At 42.0% G+C, this 25,945-nt stretch overlaps 2 protein-coding genes across 3 annotated transcripts in view; one reads left to right on the forward strand and one right to left on the reverse strand.

The window, feature by feature from the left end:
* The window catches only part of LOC122550506 (serine/threonine-protein kinase 24-like), a 51,486-nt gene extending 28,376 nt beyond the window's left edge, over window positions 1-23,110 (forward strand). Inside the window, exons 6-11 of the mRNA XM_043691330.2 lie at window positions 6,634-6,819; window positions 8,385-8,530; window positions 14,029-14,155; window positions 15,325-15,393; window positions 15,992-16,128; window positions 18,538-23,110. Coding sequence (XP_043547265.1) covers window positions 6,634-6,819; window positions 8,385-8,530; window positions 14,029-14,155; window positions 15,325-15,393; window positions 15,992-16,128; window positions 18,538-18,574 — 702 coding nt within the window. The 3' untranslated portion in view covers window positions 18,575-23,110. The remainder of the gene's footprint in view (window positions 1-6,633; window positions 6,820-8,384; window positions 8,531-14,028; window positions 14,156-15,324; window positions 15,394-15,991; window positions 16,129-18,537) is intronic.
* Window positions 23,111-23,644: 534 nt separating this feature from the next.
* The window catches only part of LOC122550504 (FERM, ARHGEF and pleckstrin domain-containing protein 1-like), a 317,640-nt gene continuing 315,339 nt past the window's right edge, over window positions 23,645-25,945 (reverse strand). For both annotated transcript variants that reach the window (XM_043691327.2, XM_043691326.2), the window contains exons 26-27: window positions 25,558-25,709; window positions 23,645-25,293 (exon numbers count right to left, since the gene is read on the reverse strand). In XM_043691327.2, the coding sequence (XP_043547262.1) occupies window positions 25,212-25,293; window positions 25,558-25,709 (234 nt within the window). In that variant the 3' untranslated portion in view covers window positions 23,645-25,211. The remainder of the gene's footprint in view (window positions 25,294-25,557; window positions 25,710-25,945) is intronic.

Below are 25,945 nucleotides of genomic sequence, written 5' to 3' on the forward strand. Positions count from 1 at the left end.
TGCCAGGGTTGGAGGATTTGAGCTATAGGGAGAGGCTGAACACGCTGGGGCTGTTTTCCCTGGAGCATCGGAGGCTGAGGGGTGACCTTATAGAGATTTACAAAATTATGAAGGGCATGGATAGGATAAATAGACAAAGTCTTTTGCCTGGGGTTGGGGAGTCCAGAACTAGAAAGCATAGGTTTAGAGTGAGAGGGGAAAGATATAAAAGAGACCTAAGGGGCAACCTTTTCACACAGAGGGTGGTACGTGTATGGAATGAGCTGCCAGAGGAAGTGGTGGAGGCTGGTACAATTGCAACATTTAAGAGGCATTTGGATGGGTATATGAATAGGAAGGGTTTGGAGGTATATGGGCCGGGTGCTGGCAGGTGGGACTAGATTGGGTTGGGATATCTGATCAGCATGGACGGGTTGGACCGAAGGGTCTGTTTCCATGTTGTATATCTCTATAACTCTCTTTTTTCACTTGAGCAAAGGAGGTTGAGAGGTGACCTTATAGAGGTTTATAAAACAATGAGGAGTATAGATAAGGTGAATGTCAGGTATGTCTTCCCTAGGTTGGGGGATTTCAAGACTAGGGGTCTTATTTTTATGGTGAGAGGAGAAAGATTTTAAAAAGACATGAGAGGCAACCTTTTTTACACTGAGTGGTTCGCATGTGGAATGAACTTCCAGATGAAGTGGGTGGATGTGGCTGCATTTAGTGTTTAAAAGACATTTAGATAAGTACATGAATAGGAAATGTTTGGAGGGATATGGGCCAGGAGCAGGCAGGAGGGACTATTTTAGTTTGTGTTTATGGTTGGCCTGGTGTGTTTGAACTGAGAGGCCTGTTTCTGTGCTGTATAGGTCTGATGCTACAAGTCCTGTTTACTAATCACTCCTCGGCTCACCAGTTTACATTGGTTACAAATTTTGCATTGTCTGAGTTTTAAAATTTTGATCTCATTGCTTCTCCCCTCCTTATCTCAGTAATCTCCTCTAGCCCTGCAATCCTCAAATTTCTATTGTGCTCCAATTCTGGCCTTGTAACAATTGACTTCCATTGTTCCACCTATTCTTTCCGCTGCCTGGGTGTAATGTTTATAATTCCTTTGTGCTCGCTTGCTTGCTCTCTCTGTCTTACCTCCTTTAATATTCTCCTTAAAGTCTACCTTTTTGCCCAAGGTTTTGGTCACTTGTCCTAATTCTCCATATGTGGCTTGGTATCAAACTTCAACTTCTGTTGTTTCTGTATCTGTGCATCAGGGGTGTTTTTCTTTGAAGCTGCTGTTTAAGTGCAAGTTGGCGAGTTAGTTGCATTGCTATAATGTTTCTGGATTACTAACCCAGAGAAATATCCCATCATGGCAGCTGGTCGAACTAGACTTATACAACACAGGTAAAAACAAGGGCTGCAGATGCTGGAAACCAGATTCTAGATTAGAGTGGTGCTGGAAAAGCACAGCAGGTCAGGCAGCATCCGAGGAGCAGGAAAATCGACGTTTTGGGTAGAAGCCCTTCATCAGGAATAGAGGCAGAGTGCCTGCAGGGTAGAGAGATAAATGAGAGGAGGGTGGGGTGGGGAGAAAGTAGCAAAGAGTACAATGGGTGAGTGGGGGTGGAGATGAAGGTGATAGGTCAGAGAGGAGAGTGGTGTGGATAGGTGGGAAAGATAGGCAGGTAGGACAGGTCATGGGGAAAGTGATGAGCTGGGTGAGGTGGGGGAAGGGGAAATGAGGAAACTGGTGAAGTCCAGATTGATGCCCTGGGGTTGAAGTGTTCTGAGGTGGGAGATGAGGCGTTCTTCCTCCAGGCGTTGGGTGGTGAGGGAGCAGCGGTGAATGAGGCCCAGGACCTCCATGTCCTTGGCTGAGTGGGAGGGGAAGTTGAAATGTTGGGCCACAGAGCGGTGTGGTTGATTGGTGCGGGTGTCCCAGAGATGTTCCCTAAAGCGCTCTGCTAGGAGGCATCCAGTCTCCCCAATGTAGAGGAAACCACATCGGGAGCAACGGATACAATAAATGATATTGGTGGATAAGCAGGTGAAACCTTGATGGATGTGGAAGGCTCCTTTGGGGCCTTGGATGGAGGTGAGGGAGGAGGTGTGAGCGCAGGTTTTGCAATTCCTGTGGTGGCTGGGGAAGGTGCCAGATGGGTTGTTGGGGGGGCGTGGACCTGATCAGGTAGTCACGGGGGGAATGGTCTTTGCGGAAGGCGGAAAGGGGTGGGGAGGGAAATATATCCCTGGTGGTGGGGTCCGTTTGGAGGTGGCGGAAATGTCGGCGGATAATTTGCTTTATGCGAAGGTTGGTAGGGTGGAAGGTGAGCACCAGGGGCGTTCTGTCCTTGTTACGGTTGGAGGGATGGGGTCTGAGGGCGGAGGTACGGGATGTGGACGAGATGCGTTGGAGGGCAGCTTTGACCACATGGGATGGGAAATTGCAATCTCTAAAGAAGGAGGCCATCTGGTGTGTTCTTTGGTGGAACTGGTCCTCCTGGGAGCAGATACAGCAGAGGCAGAGGAATTGGGAATAAGGGATGGCATTTTTGCAGGAGGTCGGGTGGGAAGAGGTGTAATCCAGGTAGCTGTGGGAGCGGTGGATTTGTAAAAAATGTCAGTGTCAAGTCGGACATCAATAATGGAGATGGAGAGGTCCAGGAAGGGGAGAGAGGTGTCAGAGATGGTCCAGATAAATTTAAGATTAGGGTGTGGAGTGTGTTGAAGTTGATTAATTGTTCAACCTCCTCGCGAGAGCACGAGGTGGCGCCAATGCAGTCATCAGTGTAGCAGAGGAAGAGGTGAGGAGTGGTGCCAGTGTAACTACGGAAGGTGGACTGTTCTACGTAGCCAACAAAGAGACAGGCATAGCTGGGGCCCATACGGGTGCCCATGGCTACCCCTTTGGTCTGGAGGAAGTGGGAGGATTCGAAGGAGAAATTGTTGAGGGTGAGGACCAGTTCAGCCAAACGAATGAGTGTGTCGATGGAAGGGTACTGTTGGGGACATCGGGAGAGAGAGAAACTGAGGGCTTGGAGGCCCTGGTCATGACGGATGGAGCTGTAGAGGGATTGGATATCCATGGTGAAGATGAGGCATTGGGGGCCGGGGAAACAGAAGTCTTGGAGGAGGTGGAGGACATGGGTGGTGTCTCGAACATATGTGGGGGTTTCCAGCACAGAAATAGATTCTTCAAACCAACTGGTCCGCGCTGACCAAATATCCTAAACCAATCTTGTTCCATTTGCCAGCATTTGATTAATTTCCCTCTAAAGCCTTCCTGTTCATGCACCCATCCAGATGCCTTTTAAATGTTGTATTTGTACCTGTGTCCACCATTTCCTCTGGCAGGTTGTTCTATGCATGCAGCATCTTCTGCATGAAAACTTTAGCCCTCAGGTCCTTTTTAAATCTTTCCTGTCACCTTAAACCTATGCCCTCTAGTTTTGGACTCTCCCACCCTAGTAAAAGGACTTTGGCTATTCACCCTATACATGTGTCGCATGATTTTATAAACCTTTGTGAGGTCATCCTCGACATCTGCTCCAGGGAAAAAAAGGCCCTAGCCTATTCAGCCTTTTGCTATAACTCAAACCCTCCAATCCCTTGTAACATCCTTGTGAATCTTTTCTGAACTCTTTCATGTATATTCACTTCATAAAATCTATGATATACAAACTAATCTTAGCAATGGTGCTATGAAACTTCTGTCAATTGTAATTTAATCCATCTGGCTTACTGCAGTTCTTTATGGAATCAAATATTCAATTTTTACCTGATCTGGTCATCATGTAACTGCAGACCCACAGCAATGTGGTTGACTCTTAACTTCCCACTGTAATGACCTATCAAATTGCTCATTTCAGTTGTGATTTGCCAGAAAATGCTGGTCTTGCCAATGATGGCCACTCTGCGTGAAAGAAGTTTTAAAAATTCTATTTCGAAGGAATCATGGCTGATGTGTTAGTAAGAAAACACCATGGTTTTACCATTTGCGCTACCAAGTTGAGTCACTCAGTGAATAGCATAAGTGCAGTTACTAAGAAGTAACATAGAAAATAGGAGCAGGAGTAGGCCATTCAGTCGATTTGAGCCCCCTCAATCATTCAGAATGATCAAGGCTGATTGTTAGAGAAAGAAACATGTGTTGCTGGAAAAGCGCAGCAAGTCAGGCAGCATCCAAGGAGTAGGAGAATCGACGTTTCAGGCATGAGCCCTTCTTCAGGAATGAGGAGAGTGTGCCAAGCAGGCTAAGATAAAAGGTAGGGAGGAGGGACTTGGGGGAGGGGCGTTGGAAATGCGATAGGTGGAAGGACGTTAGAGGGAGGAAGAGAGCTTCTTCAAGGAAGGCATCCTTGCAAGAGGATTCGCAGTAGGTTAAAATCTTCTAGGAGAAAGTGAGGACTGCAGACGCTGAAGATCAAAGCGGAAAATGTGTTGCTGGAAAAGCGCAGCAGGTCAGGCAGCATCCAAGGAGCAGGAGAATCGACGTTTCGAGCATGAGCCCTTCTTCAGGAATGAGGAGAGGCTTGGGGGAGGGGCGTTGGAAATCTGCAGTCCTCACTTTCTCCTAGAAGATTTTAACCTACTGCGAATCCTCTTGCAAGGATGCTTTCCTTGAAGAGGCTCTCTTCCTCCCTCTAACGTCCTTCCATCTATCGCATTTCCAACACCCCTCCCCCAATTCCCTCCTCCCTACCTTTTATCTTAGCCTGCTTGGCACACTCTCCTCATTCCTGAAGAAGGGCTCATGCCCGAACCGTCGATTCTCCTGCCCCCTTGGATGCTGCCTGACCTGCTGCGCTTTTCCAGCAACACATTTTTAGCTCTGATCTCCAGCATCTGCAGTCCTCACTTTCTCCTAGAGGGAGAAACATGCCAAGTCTTTATAAATCACTGATTGTGTCCCTTTTGGAGTACTGTGGCTGATTTCAAACATCACATCCTGAGAATGCAGAAGCCATTTACCAGACTGGTACCAACAATGGTGACTTTAAGGTTTGTGATAAAACTGGAGAAGGTGATATTGATCTCCATATAGCAGAGGCGATCAAGAGGGTATTTAATAGCAGCGTTCAAGATCTGATGGAGCAAATAAGGGAAAACTGTTTCCAGTAGAAGGTCTGATAACCTGGGGAGAAAGTGAGGACTGTAGATCAGAGCCGATAATGTGTTGCTGGAAAAGCGCAGCAGGTCAGGCAGCATCCAAGGAGCAGGAGAATTGACGTTTCAGGCATGAGCCCTTCTTCAGGCGATAACCTGGGGACACAAGTTTAAGATGGTTGCCAAAAAAACCAAAGGCCACATGGGTATATTTTTCTTCTACACAAAGAAAATCTGGAATGCAATATCTCATAAGGTTTGGAAGCAGATTCAGTTGTTTCAAGAGGGAATTGGAAATACTTGAAAAGAAAAGTGCTTACAAGGCTTTGTGGAAGGAGCAGGGGAGTGGGATTAATGAGATAACTTTTTCTTAGAGTTGGCCTAGGCACAGTGGGCCAAATGATTTCCTCCTGGCTTGTATCAGTCTGCGAAAGGAATAGAAGGATATATTGAAGGGCAAAAAAAATCCCATTGGTTTGGACCCAGAATGGTTCTCAATCTGAGCTTTGGTAAAACTTAATCCTATATCTAGTTATGTACTTCGCACGTAGATATAAAAGGTACAAAGTATTTCTGTCTGTTATTTTAATCTTTTTTTTGTACTGCTGCTTGCATTTTCTTCAATTGTTGCCAGCAGAAATTAGTGCGTAATCTAGCAGTAAAATAATTTAAGGTGTCTGGCTCCGTTAATGCACTTTTGCTGCAGGACCCTAGATTTAAGTAAAAAAAAGAACTGCGGAGATGTGAAACTAACGAAAATAGAAGTTGTTGGAGAAATTAGTAAGTCTGGCAGCATCTGTGGAGCGGCACGGTGGTTCAGTAGTTAGCATGCTGCCTCACAGCACCAGGGTCCCAGGTTCAATTCCAGCCTCGGGTAACTGACTGTGTGGAGTTTGCACATTCTCCCCGTGTCTCTGTAGGTTTCCTCCAGATGCTCCGGTTTCCTCCCACAGTCCAAAGATGTGCAGGTCAGGTGAATTGACCATGCTAAATTGCCTGTAGGTGTTAGCTACATTAGTCAAAGGGAAATGGGTCTGGGTGGGTTACTCTTCGGAGGGTCGGTGTGGACTTGTTGGGCCGAAGGGCCTGTTTCCACTCTTAAAAAAAAGAGAAGCATTTAACATTTCAAGTCCAGTGACTCTTCTGCTTTTGTTTGTTGCAGACTTTATATTTCACAGAATCACAGAATCTCTACAGTGTGAAAATTAATCGATCAGTATGAGGAGAAATAATAAGTGCTCTTTAAAATATCATCAGCTCTCTTCAGTAAATGCATTCACGCATAAAACAGTTTTGACTTTTTCAGGAGCGCCAGTGATTATCAATTAGCTTGGCACAGCAATGTAAATGCTGTCCTAGAGATTAAATTGCACTTGGCATTATTTGATGAAAATTTGTGGCAGGTTATAATTTGGTTCAAGTTCAACCTGTAAAAAGTTTGATGTGTACCCAAGTGTATTGAAAGGGCTAACATTGCACATCATATAGAAACAAATATTTTGTACTGAATATGAAATAAGTTACTTTTTTAATGTTCTGTTTATATAGGCTGATATCTGGTCTTTGGGAATAACTGCCATAGAACTTACAAAAGGAGAACCGCCACATTCAGAGCTACATCCAATGAAAGTTTTGTTCCTTATTCCGAAGAACAATGCACCAACATTGGAGGGAAACTACAGTAAACCCCTCAAAGAATTTGTTGAAGCTTGCTTGAATAAAGAACCGAGTTTTGTAAGTTATTTAAAAGTCTTGCTAAAACAACGATTTGAGAACCTTGGCTACTGTTTTAATTTTTTTTCCTAACCATCCAAATTCCCTCCTGGTGTGCAGTATGGTCCCAACTTGACACAATTCAAATGCATCACCAATCCTGATTTTTAAACATTTGTTTCATGGGATGAGGGCAGTGCGGGTTTGGTCAGCGTTTATTGCCCAACCTTAATTGTTCAGTAAGTAGTTGAGAGTCAACAACAATGCTATGAGTCTGGAGTCAGAACAGATAAGGGTGGTATTTGTCTTTCCCTAAAATATATTACTGAATCTCATGAACTTTTACAACAATCAATAGTGGTCGCCACAAGGCCAATTTCTTATCAGATATTTATTGAATACCAATTTTACTATTTGCTAAAAGTGGGATTCAAACCAATGGTCATAGACCTTTAGCTCACGTTCAGGATTACTACTACAGTGACATGACCATTACATCATTCCGTCCCTATATTGTACTCATGTCAAGTTCTGAATTAGTGAACAGATGCTAAATTGTTTTAAGCACATTGTCAACAATTTTGTCAGCACCGACTAATATTCAATCAATTTTTAATCCTAAGAAGTGGCAGTGCATATTTACTGGCATTAAAAGAATAAAATCTATATATTCATTTATCCGTTGAACTGTGACTGATGTGTTTTTGATAAATCTGTTGATAGATTCATTTCAGAACTGCACACTAAACATTTTAAGAGATTTTGACTCAGGTTGCTGTATTTGAGAGAGTTCTGGGCCTAAATGATAACTTAAGTTATGAATGTAAAACTCAATGTATTTGTGAGCAGCATGGAAGAACAAGCAAGAAGAAGCAATCTTGCATTTGAATAATGCCTTTCAAGATCTCAGGCTATCAGAAAGCACTTTACAAGCAATTAAGTATTTTTGAAGTGTGATTACTATTGAGTTTGTACTTTCACCTAGATATAAAGATAGGATAAATAGACAAAGTTTCTTCCCTGAGTGGGGGAGTCCAGAACTAGAGGGCATAGGTTTAGGGTGAGTGGGGAACGATATAAAAGAGACCTAATGGCAACTTTTTCACGCAAGTGGTGGTACATGTATGGAATGAGCTGCCAGAGGAAGTGGTGGAGGCTGGTACAATTGCAACATTGAAAAGGCATTTGGATGGCTATATGAATAGGAATGGTTTGGAGGGATGTGGACTGGGTGCTGGCAGGTGGGACTATATTAGGTTGGGATATCTGGTCAGCATGGACGGGTTGGACCGAAGGGTCTGTTTCTGTACTGTATATCTTTATGACACCATGACTCTAAATAGTTGCGGCTGCTCGCTCATTACTATAACTGGTGGTGAGTTTGTGGTGTTGAGAAGGCAGTGTGACCTCAGCCAATATGGGAATTGATGATGAATAATTGCTTCTTTTTTCTAAAGAACAAATTTCTAATAGTCCTATGCTCCCATTGCATAATAATAGTTTTGCTCCTGTGATGATGAGAAATATGAAATTTTGCTTTGCAGCTTAAGGAAGAATGATTAATATGTTTTCTTTATTTTCTTAAGAGACCTACAGCGAAAGAATTACTGAAGCATAAATTCATAATTCGAAATTCCAAGAAGACCTCTTACTTGACAGAATTAATTGACCGGTACAAGAGATGGAAAGCAGAGCAGAACCATGATCATTCCAGCTCAGATGAATCTGACCCGTAAGTTTTCCTCTACTGTGCATTCACAGAGTTCTCCTTTGCTTTGGTCTTACCAATAGAACATCAATTGTTTTGATAACCATGCAGTATTATATGGGGTTACTTAGGATTTACTGCACAGAAGTCTGCCATACAGTCCATGGTAATGATCTACATGAGCCATTTTCCACTCTGTTCCAGCTCACCCAGTACACTTGCATTCTATTTTCCCTCAACTGCATTTCCACCTGACCCTTAAAAATACCCATACTGTGCACCTCAGCTACTCTTTATAATTGTAAAGAAATGATTTAATGGAAGAGTTCAAAATCCTGCTGCTTCGGTGGCATATGTAAGGAGAGGCTGCTTCTGCCAGAAAGTGGCTCCCAGAGGATACTTGCATAAAGTGATGCACAAAGGACAAGATCACTTTGTTTTCTCTTCTTCAAAGGGTGTGGGCTTTGTTGGCTAGGCTAGCGATTACTAACCATCCCTAACTGGAAAGGTTGGAGGAGAGCTGCCTTCTTGAGCTGCTGCAGTCCTTGGGGTGTGTACCCAGGATGTTGACCTGCTGAAAGAACAATGACACAATCCCAAATCGGGATGATGTGAGGCTTGGAGGAGAACTTGCCGGTCGAGGCGTTGTCTTTCTAGATGGTAGAGGTTGCCAATTTTGGAAGATGTTGTCGTAGGAGCTTTGGTGATTTGGTGCAGTGCATCTGGTAGATAGTTCATACTGTTGCCACTGTGTGTTGATGGTGAAAGTCTGGATGTTGTGGATGGAGTGCCTGTCTAATGGGGTGACTTGTCCTAAATCATGTCCAGTTTCTTGACAGTTGTTGGAGCTGCTGCCATCCAGACAAATGTAGAATATTCTTCACACTGTCAAGTTGTGCCTTGTAGATGGCGAACAGCCATTGGAGGCACAGGAAATGAATTATACACCACATAACTTCTAGCTTTATAGCTACCTTGTTTATATGCCTTGTCCAGTTTTGTTTCTGAATTTGAAGACAGCAGTGATCTGGACTGCACTGCCTGTGGCAGCAGATTCAGTAGCAAAATGTTAAAAAGGAATTGGATAAGTATGCAAGGGAAATAAATATTGTAGGGCTAGAGACGTACCAGAGATTGGGACTAATGGACAGCGCTTTTCAAAGACCTGGTACAAAATTGTTGAGCCAAATGATCTCCTATGCTGCATCATTTTAAGATTCTCTGATTTCATAGCTAGTTGCACATTTTCACCACTGCCTTGAATAAAGAACTTGCTTCTAAAGTTTCTTCGTTATTGAGTTTATTAGTGACCATCTTATTTATATTTCCCTTTTTATGTCCTCTCACATCACCTCTATCAAACCCCTTCATAATGTAAGACTGCTGTCAAGTCATCCTGTTGCTTTCTCTTTTCAAACAAACAAATGTCCCAGCCTGTTCAATCTTTCTGGATAGCTGCACTGTCTTCAGTTCTGATATAATCTTCATAAATATTTTTCGCACCTTCTCCAGTGCTACTAGTTCAGTGACAAGGAGACCAAAATTAAGCACCATCTCCCAATGAGTGGCTAACTTCAATTTGCCTAGCTCCTTTTTGAAAAGCTGGGAGAGGGTCATTATGATCTAAAACATAGCTCAGATTGGACATGCGCTAGTACGTTTTCATTATCTGAACTATTTTGGGTGGATAACACATTTTGACGACTGGAAATATGCTTTTCCAGCTCCAAAAAGGTTAAAAATCCTCCCCCAATAAAGTTCCAATTTGCAGAATGCTATAATTTCCGTTTCTCACAATAGGTTCTGCATTCCAGTGTTGATTATCATCCGTAACTTCGTTCCTTTTGCGATGACTTTTATCTGTATATCCGGTTGAGATAAAAGCACTCTGAGTTATGCAACCTTAGCTGCTTGTAGATCTCGCAAACTTTCTACATTCTGTGTTGATCACCTAGCTAAATCCTTTAAGCAGGTGTGTATTTTAAATTGCCAGCTTGGGACTAACTGGAAATATCTTTGAAAGAGCTGGTGTGGACTCAATTGTCAAACGGCCTCTGTGGCGTATTGTATATTGTGATTCTGTGGAATTGGTCAAGCTTCAATGTGACTGGATTAGTGTTGCGATTAGTGTTGCAACCAGTGTAGCCCCAGAGTCACTTATCTTTAAAGATGAGCAAGTCATGTTTTTATCTAAGGTAGATTTATGAGGTTTTGCTATTGAGTCGAAAAGTGTGGTGCTGAAAAAGCACAGCCGGTCAGGCAGCATCCGAGAAGCAGGAGAATTGATGTTTTGAGCAATTGCTGTTCATCAGGAATAGAGGCTTGTAGCATAAGGCAGCTGAGAGATGAATAGAAAGGGGGTGAGGCTGGGGGTAAGGTAACTGGCAATGCAATAGGTAGATAAAGGTGAGGGTGAAGGTGATAGGTCAGAGAGGAGGATGGAGCAGGTAAGTGGGAAGGAAGATGGACAGGTCATGAGGGTATGCTGAGCTGGAAGGTTGGATCTGGGATAAGGTGGGGGAAATGAGGAAACTGGTGAATTTCACATTGATCCCCTGTTATTGGAGGATCCCAAGGCGGAAGATGAGGCGTTCTTCCTACAGACATCTGGTGGCTAGGGTTTGGTGATGGAGGAGGTCCAAGACCTGCCAAGGGCAGAGTGTGAGGGAAAGTTAAAGTGTTCAGCCACAGGGCGGTGGGGTTGTTTAGTTCAGGTGTTTCAGAGATGTTCTCTGAAACAATCTGCAAATAGGCAACCTGTCTCCCCAGTGTAGAGGAGACCGCGTTGGGAGCAATGGACACAGTAGATACCATGTGTGCAATGGCAGGGGAAGGTGCCGGGTTTGGAGGGTGGGTTGGTGGGTATCGTGGTCCTATCAAAGGGATGGTGGAGGGAAGGTCTCTCCAGAACACTGATAGGGGTGGGGAGGGAAATATATCTCTGGTGGAGGTGCAGGAAATGGAGAAGATCGTTGACCATTGAGGGGAAATTTCAGGCTTTGAAGAAGGAGGTCATCCGGGATGTTCTATAGTGGAATTGGTCCTCCAGATTGGGAGCAGATGTGGCGGAGACAGACGAATTAGGAATAAAGGATAGCATTTTTACAGGAGGCCGGGTGGGACGTGGTGTAGTTCAGGTAGCTGTGGGAATCGGTGGGTTTGTAGTAGCTGTCTGTGTTGAGTCAGTCGCCGGAAATGGAAATGGAGAGGTCCAGGAATGTGAGGGAGGTGTTCAAGATGGTCCAGGTGGACATGAAGTCTGGTTTGAAGGTGTTTGTAAAGTAGATGAACTGGTCAACTGCCACGTGGGAGCACAAAGCGGCACGAATACAAACATCGATGTAGCAGATGAAAAGGTGGGCAAAGGTGCAGGTGTAGCTGCAGAAGGTGGGCAATTCCATGTACCAGATGAAGAGGCATAGCTGGGGCCCATGCAGGTGCCCCTGGTGGGAGGATTGGAAGGAGAAATTGTTCATGATGAGGACCAGTTTAGCCAATCAAATGAGAGTGTCAGTGGAACGGTACTGATTGTGTCTGTGTGAGAGGAAGAATTGGAGGGCTTGAAGGCCTTCGTCATTGCAGATGGATGTATACATGGACTGCTTGTCCATGATAAAGATGAGGCATTGGGGAAATGAAAGTCCTGGAGGAGGTGGAGGGTGTTGGTGGTGTTCCAAACATAGCTGGGGAGTTCCTGGTCTAAGGGGGTCAGGGCGATGTCAAGGTATGCAGAGTAAGTTCAGTGGGACAGGAATAAGGTTGACCGGGGCAGTCATGTTTGTGAATTTTGGGTAGGAGGTAGAACTGGGTGGTGCGGGGTTCCAGGATTATGAGGTTGGAGGCTGTGGATAAGAGATCTCCTGAGGTGATGAGGTTGTGGATGGTCTGGAAGATGATGGTTTGGTGATGAGAGGTAAAGCCGTGGTCGAAGGGACAGTAGGAGGAGGTGGCCACGAGATGGTGCCTCGCTTAGGTGGTGTAGTGGTCAGTGCGCCAAAACTACTATAGCCTCCCCCCCCCACCCCGTCTCCTGGTTTAATGGTGATGTTGGGGTTGGGGTTGGGGTTGGAGTGGAGGGCTGCAGATTGCGAAGATGAAAGGTAGGAGTGGGTGAGTGGGTCGACAAGTTGAGGCGGTCATTGTCACGGCGTCAGTTAGAAATGCAGAGATTGAGGGCAGGTAGCAGGCCAGCACGGGGTGTCCAGGTGGATGGGGTGTATTGGACGCGGGAGAAGGGGTCCTCTGAGGGTGGACTGAAAAAGTGAGGTGCAAGTGGCGTAAGAAATGTTCAATGTCATAATGCGTGTCAAATTCATTGATCTTGGAGCATAAGGGATATGAAGGTGAAGCCTTTACTGAGGACTGATTGTTCATCCTCTGGGGAGGGTAGTCTGAGGGGATGATAAAATCCCAGCAGGGCTGAGATTGGGTTTTGCTACTGTACTACTATTTCAGAGGCTACTGTTTATGATCCAAAAACATGAGTTTGTATCTCAGCAGAGCAACTTAAATTCACTTAATTAGGAGAATAAAAGCTTGTATCATAAATGGTAATAATGAAACTATTGAATTGTCAAACCCGTCTTACTGACTAATGTTCTTTAGGGAATGTAATCTCTCTTTCTAGCCTGGCCTATGTATGACTGCAGACTCAGGAATATGGCCATCTACCAGCCACTCAGTTCTTCACAGCAGTTAGGGATACACAGTATATGCTGGCCTGGCCAACAATACCTATATGACTAGGGGTAGGGCCCTAAGATCTCTACCATGCCTCTACTTCACGCTTCTTCCTTGATCTTCTGCTGTCTAGACCCTAACCTTTGGAGTTGCATTCTTCTAACTCTCTCTGCTTTAAAATGCTTCTTGAAATCTATCTCATAGATCAAGCCCCTGCCTTAATGTCTTCTAATGTCACACTGTCTCGAATTTCATTTCACACTTCTAAAGCATGTTAAGTGGCTATGCAATTCCAAATTGTTGCTTTTCTTGCAATCCTTCAAATAAAGGCTTATGTTTACTTAGTGCTTTTTGTGACCATCGGATGTTTCGATGCGTTTTCCAGTCAGTGAAGTACTTCTTGAAGTGAACTGATTGTTTTAATGTAGGAAACGCAACAGGCAATTTGCATGCAGCAAAATCCGACAAACAATAATCTGATAATAACCATACTGGTTAGGGCACTGGGATTAATTCTCCTCTCATTTGAAATTGTGCTACGTGCTCTTTTACACCACTGAACAGGCAGATTGAGGCTCAGTTTAACATCTCATCCGAAAGGCTTCACCTCCATCAGTGCAGGATTGAGGGAGCACTGCACTAGACTGTTGACCTTGATTTTTGTGCTCAGGGACTAGAGTGGGACTTGAACCTACTACCTTGTGGTTGAGAGGAAAGTATTATCTACTGAGACATTTCCAACAGAAATAACAAAATAGTCTTCATTTGTTTCTGGTGTAATGATTTTCAATGAAGACCTTTTCTTTCCACAGAATAAAATAATTATTTTTCAATAATAATAGGGAAAGTGACAGACAAGCAGCAGGAGGAAATGACACAAGTGACTGGATCTTCACAATCAAAGAGAAAGATCCAATCAAGCTACAAAATGGAGCTGCGCAGCCCGAAGATCTTATTGAGAGGGATCAGGTATTTGACGGTTCCACCTTCTTAGTTTGATGTTTTTTCTTTAGAAATTGTTCACACAATTCTTAAATTGCTATAGTTAGGGGGCAAGATGAATTGAAATATTTTAGCTTCAGTAGCTTGGGTAACATTGAGATTCTATGAAGTGTGATGTTGTAATTGCCAGCAGGTTCTGGGAAATCTTATTTAGTGAAACCTGATTCACTTACACAAAGCAAGACTGAACAAGGTGGCGTACTTCTCATGCTGTGTGTATGGTGAGGTGGTACAGTGGGTGGGGGTTGATGAGCGAGTTTGGGGAGAGTGATGGGTGGTGGTTATTGGGTTGGGGTAAGGCAAGTTTTTGGGTTGGAGGAGGTGGACCAAGAAGAAGACTGAAAGGCTACCTGACCAAGTATTGAAGATTAGAAAAGCGTTGATGGGGTAGATATAGAGTTCATATCTAAAGGACAAAATATAAAAGGACTACCGTTAAATCTGATGGATTCAGGAGTGGCTTGTTTCAACCTGGACAGTGTGGAATTTTCTTAAAAGTAGAGTGAATGAGATTAATCCATACAATCCCTATAGTGTGGAAACACGCCATTTGGCCCAACAAGTTCACACCGACCCTCTGAAGAACATCCCACCCAGACCCATTCTCCTACCCTAGCTCTGTAACTGTGCATTTCCTAAGGTTAACGTGCACATCTCTGAACACAATGGGTAATTTAGTGTAATTAATCATGTGGATGCATTAAAGGGGAAGCACGATGAACATGTGAGGGAAAGAAAGGTTATGTTGGATGGAAGTGAAATGAAAGTGGAGCACAAACATCGGGTTTAGATGTGTTGGGCCAAATGTCTGCCTTGGTGCACTAAATATTGTGTGTAATTATTGTTGAAGTTCCCATCATTTTAAACGGTTAACCTAGAGCAAGCTGGCTTCTAAATGAAACCCTATTGAAAATAGCAGCATCTCTAAATAGAAAATGCAAATATGTTAACCGGACATCCTTCAATAGGCCTTATCACCATTGTCATTGAGGTTTGCTGAGAGATGTATTAAAGTTTTATGTCTTTGCTTCAATGTGCAAGTCTGTTTTCACCTTAACCACTATTCAACTTGGTTGAAGTAGAGTTGCAGCTGATAAGGAGAATAACTCTTAAACCTCATTTTTTTATTATTATAGGTAGAAGATGCTCCAAAGCACATGCTGTCTCAGTGTTTACCGACAATTATTTCTCCATTATTTACTGAGGTATGCAAAAGTTAGTTATTTGAGTGGGATGGAGGTGGGATGAGTGAGAGATGACCGTTGGGAGATAGGCCATTCGGCCCATCAAGTTGTCACTAAAGAGCATCCCACGCAGATTTCCCCCACCCTGTCCCATAATGCAGCATTTCCCATGGCCAATCCACCTAATCTGTGCATCTTTGGACTGTGGAAGGAAACCTGTGCACCCAGAAGAAACCCATGCAGATGCAAGGCGAACGTGCAAACTCCACGCAGACAGTTGTCCAGATCCATGATGTTGTAAGGCAGTAGTGCTAACCACTGAGCTACCGTGCAGCACCAGATACATTGATTAATGTACATTCTGGTTGATTGCCGAATTGACACATTTTCCCATTGTATTGTTGTGTTGGCACATTCCCAGTGTCTTTTGATGGGTTGACTCATTCCCACTGCATTGACACACATTCCCAGTCATTGGCACATGTTCCCTATGATTGACAGATTAGCCCATATCCCCATTGGATTTATGCTTACTCCCATTGATTAATGGTTTGATTCCCAGTGTATTGATGGGTTGAAGCACGTTCCCATTGTTTTGACAGATTGCATTTCCTTTCAGCTCAAGGAGAAGAGCCGAGCTGGAGGCGGTAATGCTCAAGCGGTAGAAGAACTAAGGGAAGCCATTTTTTTGGTAGAAGAGGCTTGTCCTGGCATTTCTGACAGGCTCATATCCCAGCTTGTGCAAAGACTTCAAAGGTATCATCAAGTGATTTTATATTTTGGACCCAGTTGTTGAAACAAAATTGTTTTCCTGCAGCTCAGGTGATGTACTGTGTTTCTGAATTCTGAAATACCTCTGCCTTTCCATCATATAAGTTTCTCTCCAAGTATGGTTAATTATTGTTTTATTTTTTAACCAAACTATTGTCTTCCACATGTTGGTATTAAATTCCATCTAATATTTTTATGTTGATTTTGTCATCCTGTAATTAAACAAAAAATACCAACAGAGTTCTGGCCTTTATAACATAGAGTTAAAAATCCCTGTTACGGCCAAATGAAACCTAGTTAGATCACACTTGGTGTAGTGTGCTGCATTTAGTGAACCAGAAGGAATAGAGTGCAGCACAGGTAATACAAATTGATACCTAAGTTTGTAAGTGTTCAGTTACATGGAGAAATTCTGAAGTATGGTTGTTGCTCCTGAAATTTAGATTGTTCCTATCCCAATGCAGCTGCCTTTGACTGTTGATGTTATTTACTATAGCATTTGGTGTCCAGTGGGATGCAACAGAAGTATCAGTTTATTCATGTGGTTCTTATTGCATTGTATTATTTTTCGACTGCCCAATCTTTCCTTGGTCGTTACTCTTTGTCATCTGCATGCCACCGCTACTAATGCCATCTGCAGGCATGGAGTCAGCATCTTTAATGTCCACTGCTAAATTATCACTGCCTCTCTGTTATCATACTGTTTATCTCGCAATACTTTTGCATGATCTCCAGCTAAACATTGGAAAACTCTCATCATCTGCCTCCCTACAAACTAACTCCGTTCTTCAGCGAATATGTCGGACCAAAACAGGCCTATTAGAAAGCTCCGTATCTGGTCTAAGGCTGGGTTGATTTTCTGATTCATTCTCTCCAGTATGGTAAAAACTTCCTTGTGCTTCTATGAAGTTAATTGTATCCATCAATTTGATGCTGAAACCTTTAACTGTACAAGTGTCACCTATTGACTCAACAGTCAAAGTGCTCTCCTGAGTGGCCTTTCAGGTTTTCACCCTCAGTGACAAACTGATCCTAAATCCTGGCCTTGTGTTTTCTTTTGCAAAACATCCTCTCATTCTTTCTTCCTATGCAATCTGTTAAAAACATGAGACAATCACAGCATATTTATTGTCTTCCTTTGTATGTGACTGTCTAAATGACATTTTAAAATTATATTTATTATTTTATATGGGAAGTGTGCTTTGTTGACTGGGCCAGCATTTATTACTCACATTTATTTGTTCTTGAGCAGATGGTGAGTTGTATTCATGAACTGTAGCAGTCCATTTAGTATAGGTACACCCACAGTGCTATTAGAGAGTGAGATCCAGTAATAGGACCCAGCAGGCAGAGGATGTGAGGACAGGGTGCAGATGGAAATGGTTGGAGAACAAGGAGACTGGGAGGATGTGAGGTGGCAATGGTGGACAGTGGGTGGAACAGAGGTGGGGAGAGTTGGGATGGAGAAAGTGGGGGGACAGAGGAAGGGGAGATGGCAGGGCACAGGGTATGGAAGACATTGCAGGGGGATTGGGGTTGACACACCTGATGGGGAGATGACGCTGGACAGGGGCGGGGTGTGCGGTGTGGATGCTGAACGGGGATGGGAGCGGGGAGACACACTGGACGGGGATTAGGGGGTGAACATGGGATGGGGAGAGAGAGAGTGGAATGGATGGAGGGGAGATACAAGGGAAAGAGACATGGGGACTGAGGGAAGTAGGAACAGGATGCGGGAGGAGAAGATGAGAAAGTGGGGACAGTGAAGGAGAGGTGTGGATAGGGATGGAGAATGGGGACGTGGAATGGAGAGGCGAGGATGACGGAGTGGGGAAGACTTAGCAACAGGGGTGTGGTATGCTGGAGGGGGATGGGGAGCACATTAGCTAGGGAGAGGTCATGGCAAAGACCTTCCATCCTCTGGCACTCAACACCCTCGTTTCCTACATCCTCTGCACCATCATTCCCTCTGCCTCCCCACCATCCTCCTCCCAACCCCATTTCACTCGCCCTGTCATTCTCCCCCTCTCTGTTATCTTGGTTCTCCGACCCATCCCCCCTGTCTTTCTCCATTTCCCATGTCCATCCCCTTTCCCCGGTTCCCTCCCACCCTCTCTCATTCCATTCCACCTCCCCATTCCCTCCCCTCTCCCATTCCCTCACTGCTCCACCTCCTCCCATCCCCTCCAGCCCTCCTGGCTTTTCCCCAACTTACGCGCGCGCTCTCTCTCTCTCTCTGTTTCCTGTACACTCCAATGGCAATTATGATGTGTGTTCTTGGCTTCAGTCAAGTTAGGTTTTATGTTTCTTTTCGCTCTCCACCTCCTTCAATTGTCATATTATTCATTCATTTGTTTGTAAAACAACAAGTATTTTTAATATTTCTTATTTCAGATATTCGTTAAGTGGGGCTGCTACTACTTCCAACTGAAGGTTAATGTTTGGTCCTTGCTGTCTGCATTGAGGAGGTGCTCTTAGGCAGATCATTGTATCACAACCGTTGCAAGGGTTATCCAGGCACTGGCTACCTGCCCTGGACATGCGACTTAGAAGATGAAGTCTCTCAGAGGAATCATTGTTTGTGCTGCTTAAAAGATTTAAAAAAAAATTAATTTCTGTCACAGTGCACAATTTTGAGTAGGATGAAATGCCTATTGATTTTATTTTTGTTTGAAGTCCCAAATTGTCTGTTTAGGACTGAGACGTGGAAACTGAAACTTCTGCAGTACCTGTATCAAGTATCCTACTTAAAGTTGATGGGTTTATTTTTTTCTGGGAGACGGAGATGGTTGTTGCTTCTGTATATATTTGTATATAGACTCATTTTTACTTGAGATAAAAACCCTGAGAGTGCATTAAGGGCAGAATTGTACAAATTGCAACAACTGAATGCTTATGTAGATAGTGTTTTGTGGTGATTCTCTGAAAGGGCCAATTGCTTTGCTAATTTTCCTGTAAGGTTTAGTTAATGTTCAGGTGACTTTTATTTTAAGTATTTCCAGGATATGGCCATTTTTTGCAAAATTAATACCCAATTTGGAAAAACTCGCATCTCAAAGTTGTCAAAATATGCTTCCCCCCCTCATATGTCCTGTTAGTTTTTATAAACCTTGGTCCAAATCTTATTTGAAATCTGGTAACTTGGATAATATTAATGCTGAATGCCATCATCACTGTTACATTTACCCTGCTGGAGAAATTCAGAACAACATTGCGGTCAAGGTTTTTTTTGGGCATTAACTCACTTTCCCTGGTGATCCAGGCCATACTAAAAAAAACTGGTTGTCACATTATTCCTCTTAACAAACTCCTTGAAGATAAGGCCCCCCTCGACAACAGGAATGATCTCTCTCCCTTTTAAGAAATATTTTATCAGGATCTTTTTTGCATGCATGATTGCAGTTGACCCCTTCAAATCAGTCAAGATCTGAGTTGCCACTGGGTACCCTCTGCAAAAATATTACTGTTGATTTCTAAGCATGTCAGCTCGATAGAGTATTTTCTGTATCAGAAAGCTAGTTTGTTCTGTTTTTCTAAGTGTGTGCCATCATGTGGCATCAGATGTTACAGACCCAGTATAAGATGGTTGCAGCAGATTAGTAATGGAGGATATGATTTTTGGGGGGAATAGACTCCAGAAGCTGAACAATGTCCACCACAAAGAGGCCAAATCGTATGTGTTGTGTGCCAAAACGTTGAGACTTATGACGGCCCCACCCTTTTACTGAAAAGTTTCCCTCAAACTAAAAAGCTCCAGGTTTTTATACTTGGTGACTTATTATTACAGAAGCACACTTTTCAACGGAATGAATCCTACCTGAAGCTGATTCTGTAGCTTCGAACTGCAATGGAAAGGAAGGCCAGTCTAGTTAGAACAGTGCCCTAGTGCTGGAATCGCTTTCAAGGGTCTAGTTTGACAAAACAGACTGTGAAAGCACTGTTGCAATCTGACCTTGCTAGTTTTCTGAAGATGGTTAAGTTAAACTTAACCCCAAACTGTGAACACAAGGCTTACTCGCTATGTCTTGTAGATGAAATTTTGGAATAGGTTGCAAGATTAAGAAATGTTCTCTGCCAGTTTACTTCATGTCTCCAGTTCAGAAATATCGTCACCTGCCCTGCTAAAGGAAGTCTCTGAGAAAGAAGCACAATAAGTTAAATAGTTTGCTTTATCTCTTATTACTTTCATTCCCTGTCAAGCAAGCAGTTATCAAGGATGGTCGAAAAATCTGCTTTCAAAATGTGGAAGTCATGTCTGTTCTTTAGAATGGTTTAAACCAGAAAAAAAAGTCACAATATTGTTGTTCTTTCAAGTGCAGGTCACTTGATGTTAGTGCCTCATCAATCCCCAGAGTCCTCAGGGTTCTGTCTGTTAAGTGCATGGTTAAATTCAGGCAGAAATATTCTCCCAGATATTTCTTCCCTGACCTTTAGTTGAATCTGGACCAATCCTATCCCTGTTGTCCATGAGGAGGATTTTCTAAGTCAACGTTTTGACTGTTTAGACATGTACATGCAACAGAATTACAATGCAGATCTGCCTTAAGGGCCTGGTGTGGGTGACTGCTATTTATGTAGTTGCTACTGTAAGGCTCCTACAACTGCTGCTAATTTATAGGATAGGAACAGGCCATTTGGTCCACTTGATCTATGCCGTGTTTATGCTCTACAGTAGCCTCCTCTCCATTCCTACTACTCTCTCTGTCAGCATAACCTTGTATTCCTTTCACCCTTGTGTTTATCCAGGTTCCCCTGAAATGCATCCTTATTGTTCTCCTCAACCACTCCCTATGGTAGAGAGTTTCACAGTCTCTGGGGGTAAAGAGGTTTCTCATGAATTCCCCACAGGATTTGTAAAAAAATGCCTATGTATATTGATGGATACTAGTTTTGGTCTCCCTTGCATATGGAAATGCCCTTTTTGATCTTTATCACATAATCCCTCACCTTTCCCCCCCCTCCTGTAGAAACTTTTTAAATGTCATTCTATTTGGTTTGATAGAATGACCAGTTATAACAGTCAACAGTGAATTTTACCGCTGATCTCAACATTTAAAGGAAAGAATAGTTCTTTGTTTTTGAAATCAGTTATGGAGAGTTACTTATACCCATTCCGGAAGTCAAGTTTGGCATCTTGTATTATGACAGCTAAGGGGTAAGTTGAGTGATGTTGGAATGGGGGTGTGTTATGAAGGTGTGGATGAGAAACATCTCAAAGCTGTAGGCTTGCCTATGACTTGTTTTAATTGCACCTGTGTTTATCTTAGAATATAAATCAATTTGAGGAATATGCAGTGCATTGTTTTATTTCATCACAAATGAAAAGATATACTTCAGAATTGTATGACTTCAATATTAGAAATTCCAGCACAATAAAAATTGAGGTTTAGGTAGTCTTCAGGTTGCTGATATTGACAGCATTCCTTCAGCAGCTCACAAGTGCAATCTTCAAATTTCTGTGAATAACCTGGTAATTAATCCTGTTACTCCATCGCATGCTTGAAACTTTTTAAATATGTGTCAGAACCTGCTGCTTGGGATTACTGAAGATTTTGTGCTGTTAATCAAATACCTGTGGCAGAATAAGCTTTTCAGCATATCTGAAAAGAGCCTTGTTTTGCACTGTCCCTTGTGATTGCCACTGAGTAGTTCATGCAGCTCTAATTCATCTGGGGGACTTAGAAATTTGACCGAAATGCAAACTTTTAATTTAAAGTTGTGCCGATATAAACACCAGTGAAATACAAGAGCACGAGGTAGCTTGTTCTTTCTGTAAATACAGCACTTTAAGATCTTACATCTTTGCCCCAATTCTAAAAATTAAAAAGAAATGCCTTTGAAGAATGCTTTAAAAATGTCTTTGTGCAGTAAGTAGACAGCAGAATCTGTTAAGATTGCATTCCAATTTAGAGTTTGGTGTTTTTGTTACTGGTTATGAAGCTTACTAGCTGAGACAGACAGCCAACTCATTCCTGTGTAAGATTATTTCAATACAATGTTGCTAGGCATTCCTACCCCCTCTTACTGATTTGTTTTTTTTAAATTGACAGCGTATCATTTTATAAACGTGTCCAGTCAACAGAAGTGTCAGTTACCAATTACCTGTTATGAGATCATATTGCTACTTAGAAATGTTTCTCAATTATTGGATTTTGTATCTAGTTTAAAAGAGAAATGCACTTGTAACCAATACTGGTTTGCAGAATAGTACATAACTGAGGTACTGATTATAGATCCATTTATGTAAAACTGGTTAAACCGAAAATCTCAGTAACTTGAATATACTGTTAGCATTCCATTTTTAACTTATTTTGTTTTTAAGGTGAATATTTTCCACTAGTTTGCACTATATGTATGGTCAGTTAAAGAAGAAAGATGACATTTGGCACTGTCTACTAATTATAAGCTTCTAGCTATCACTGCTTCCATAACAAGTGCCATGGTTCATTATGTGCTCTTTCTTGTGATCTTGAGCTGCACTTTCCAATGTCATTACATCCTTATTTTAGTTTGTGTGTATCTGGCTGCACTTTTAAAAGGATTTCTTTTTAATGATGTAAACATGGTACGTAAGTCAGTTTTGTACTTATTCTCTCCGGTTAATTCCAATTTCTTTACAATCAAAGGAAACTGTAATTATTATATTCTGTGCATAAAATGGCAATAAAGTAGTAGGATCATCAGGAAATGTTCTTAAACACAGGTATAATAATGTATGGAGTAATTCGATTAAAAGACAATATTTTTATATGTGTGTGTAAAGAGCTAGAATTGTAGTAAATCTGTCCTTTAAGATGTTTAATAATGACGGGATACTATTAAAGATGCTAATTAAGTGTAAATTTCATTTTATGTAACATTGCTGACAGTTTATAGTCTTGTATATAATCCTTGCTTCTGTCATTACACAATCTATTGTAAGTCCTTGTAAGCTTTTAAGTGATTTTAAATAAATTGTGAATTCTGACGCAAAGAGTAAACATTAATTGTGGTACCTGGAAAGAATTCCCCTGCATTTTGAAGTACTGCTGTGAGATCTTTTGAATCATATGAAGCAGCAGATGCAGTGTGACATCTTACCTGAAACACAAGGATTATGCAGCAAGTGCATGGTTATCACTCATGTTTTCTTCCCAAAACCTTTTAAATAATCAAACCATGTAATAAGCTAATGAAACAATGATTCTTTTGAACCATGAATTTTAGCACATTTCTTACTCTTTCAATAGAAGCTTCTAACAAGAATGTTATAGCCATTTTGTTAATGGCACTGGACTTGGTGCAAGAACCATTCCGACCAACAAGTTTGTCAGATCCTGCAAAGAAGTGAATACTGTAAAATTTGAAGCAATCCTAGGAAGTGATTTTGTTCCTGTTAATCTAATCAGTAATTTATTTGTTACTAAAATACTGAATTCTGACTTCATTGCAGTTCAGATAAGGGAAATAAAATATTAGTTACTGGTGATTGTATCCATAGATATTAGTTACTACAACAATAGGTGTTAGTTGTAATGTTTATTGAAATGGTTCAGGCCATTTTTTAAAAAAAGTATTATCAATAATATGCTAAAACAGGAATGGTTGTAGACATCAATGGTGGCATTGCACTAAACGGTCTTAACACACAAACATGTTGATGCAACCATCTCCAATTCCCATACCTGCTGCTTCAATTATTTTGCACTTTTGTGCTAATTTCGTTTAGTGCAATCCTACCTGATGGAGTCTTTGCTTCAACAGAAGTACCTGTTCAATATTTATTTTTAAAACAAAACAGTTCCAACATGTCAAATTCTTCATTCTGTACTGGCTTTCACAAGGTTAGATATTTTAATTTTCTTTTACATAAAGTTACTTCTGACAAATGGGAGTTGAGGCAAGTCAAATTCTGGCTTGGATGAAACAAGTTGGTGGCTCTATGCCTGAAACACAATGTTGGTTCAGCTCGGATCCTGTTCCAACTTTCACGCAATAGTTGTTTTCTGCATGGGACGGGCTGGGGGTTAGCGCAGTTGGGTGTGTAGTGGCAAAGGGGGAAGAGTAGTTAATGAGATGCTGTTAACCAGTTAGTGATTGTTCCCAGTTCACTGAAATCATGAAAAACTGGGCCAAATGCCTCAGAATATCTTATTGGTTATCCCATGTGGTTGAATGAATGGGAGTACAAATAACTGGACTAGGGATATTTAAGAATCTGGATTCCAAGAGATTTTAGTTTACTCAGTTGTTTGTAATCTCTACTGTGTACATATAGTTTTGGTGAGAAAATCTTTTATTTAAGAAGTCCAACTTGTGGTAATTCAAAATTAGTAAGTAAGTGAAAATTGTACTATTTTGCAAATGGCTACTCAGCCTCTTTTAGCCAGGGTTAATTTTTGTTTGCAATAATCAGATTGGAACTGAACCTGAACTAATTAACATATGGCAACAATTTCACATTGAGAGAAAAATTATGTTCAGTGGAGTGTCTGGAACAATTCAAGTCAGTCAATTGTGTGTATATATACCTTGGGCTTTTGTAAAGTTGAGAGATTCTTTGAATCAAAGTGATGACAAAGTCAAACTCATTCCAAAGCAACAGTATTGATTGTCAAAGTCTGTATTAATCAGTACCTAAAATGTCTTAGACTAAAGAATTGTAGATCAAAATCATTAGTGCCACACCTACAAATACAGTTGAATCCTTTAAAATGCATACCAGTGATTAATTTGTCAAATATGGTTTATACTTGCATTTAGAAAACAGTGAAATCCCAGAATCGAATTAGATATGCATTTTTTTCAAACTCTCCTTTCAGTTCGAAGCTTTACACAATATTGGTGATACACAAATTCAGTTAACTCTGGGCAGGACATATGTTGGCCCCATTTTGGAATAAAGTGAGGTTTTGCTGGGCAGCAGAAAAAAAACCATGCACATTTTAATTTTTTTTTGTAATCCTAAAATCGATTGAGTTGCAATATTGGTGTGGTGGTTTAGTTATTCAATAAGCTTTTTGGTGAGAATTCTGCTCAAAAAGCTGTGATAACTGGATCTGGTTGAAAGGGGCTTCCTCCCCTGGTGATCAGTAGGCGTGAGATTCCTTGCGGCTTAAAAGGCGAGTCCGGGTGGCTGAGCTGGTGGCACTTCTTATCACTTCCATCCACCTGTGAAGAGAGGAATGACACATAAAAATAAAAATGTGCATAACAAATAACAACTGGTTTCATACAGTGCCTTTATAACAGTAAAAATATTTCAAGGCATTGCACAGGAGTGAGGAATCAGCATAAATATTCAACAACAATTAGTAGAATAAACGACCTCCCCAAAGCCTTGCTGTACGACCAGATGAATTTGAGTGAGAGATAATCTACAATCCAAAGTGACAAAATGACCCACTTTCATAACAATCAATAGGAAAGCCTCACCTTTCAAATGTATATTCACTTTCGGCCCTGAAGAAATATACATGTGACTTGAACTGTAACTTGAAGACATAGTCTTTGTGGATATTGTCAGACTCTGCAGGAATGGTGACAGAATAACCCAACAATGGCAAGCTTGCTAGTGGATGATTGTCCTAAGGGAAAATCCACAGAGTAGTCAGAGATGGTGCATTCACCGGGAAACAAATAAAACATCACTGAATGCAACTTTTTTATTTGCAAGCCATGGACTGGATTTTCCCAGTGCTGGCTGGATTGAAGTGGAAGCAGCCTAGTTAATAAAAACGTAGGTACAAGACCAAGAGTCCCAGCTCACCTTGTGTTCTGCCCTCCTCCTTGGCCAAGGAGAAGAGTTCAAGCCTCAGACCTG

This window comes from Chiloscyllium plagiosum, unplaced genomic scaffold (assembly GCF_037043375.1).
Source record: "Chiloscyllium plagiosum isolate Xiang-an unplaced genomic scaffold, Cpla_swu_hap1 HiC_scaffold_6, whole genome shotgun sequence".
Taxonomy (NCBI): domain Eukaryota; kingdom Metazoa; phylum Chordata; class Chondrichthyes; order Orectolobiformes; family Hemiscylliidae; genus Chiloscyllium; species Chiloscyllium plagiosum.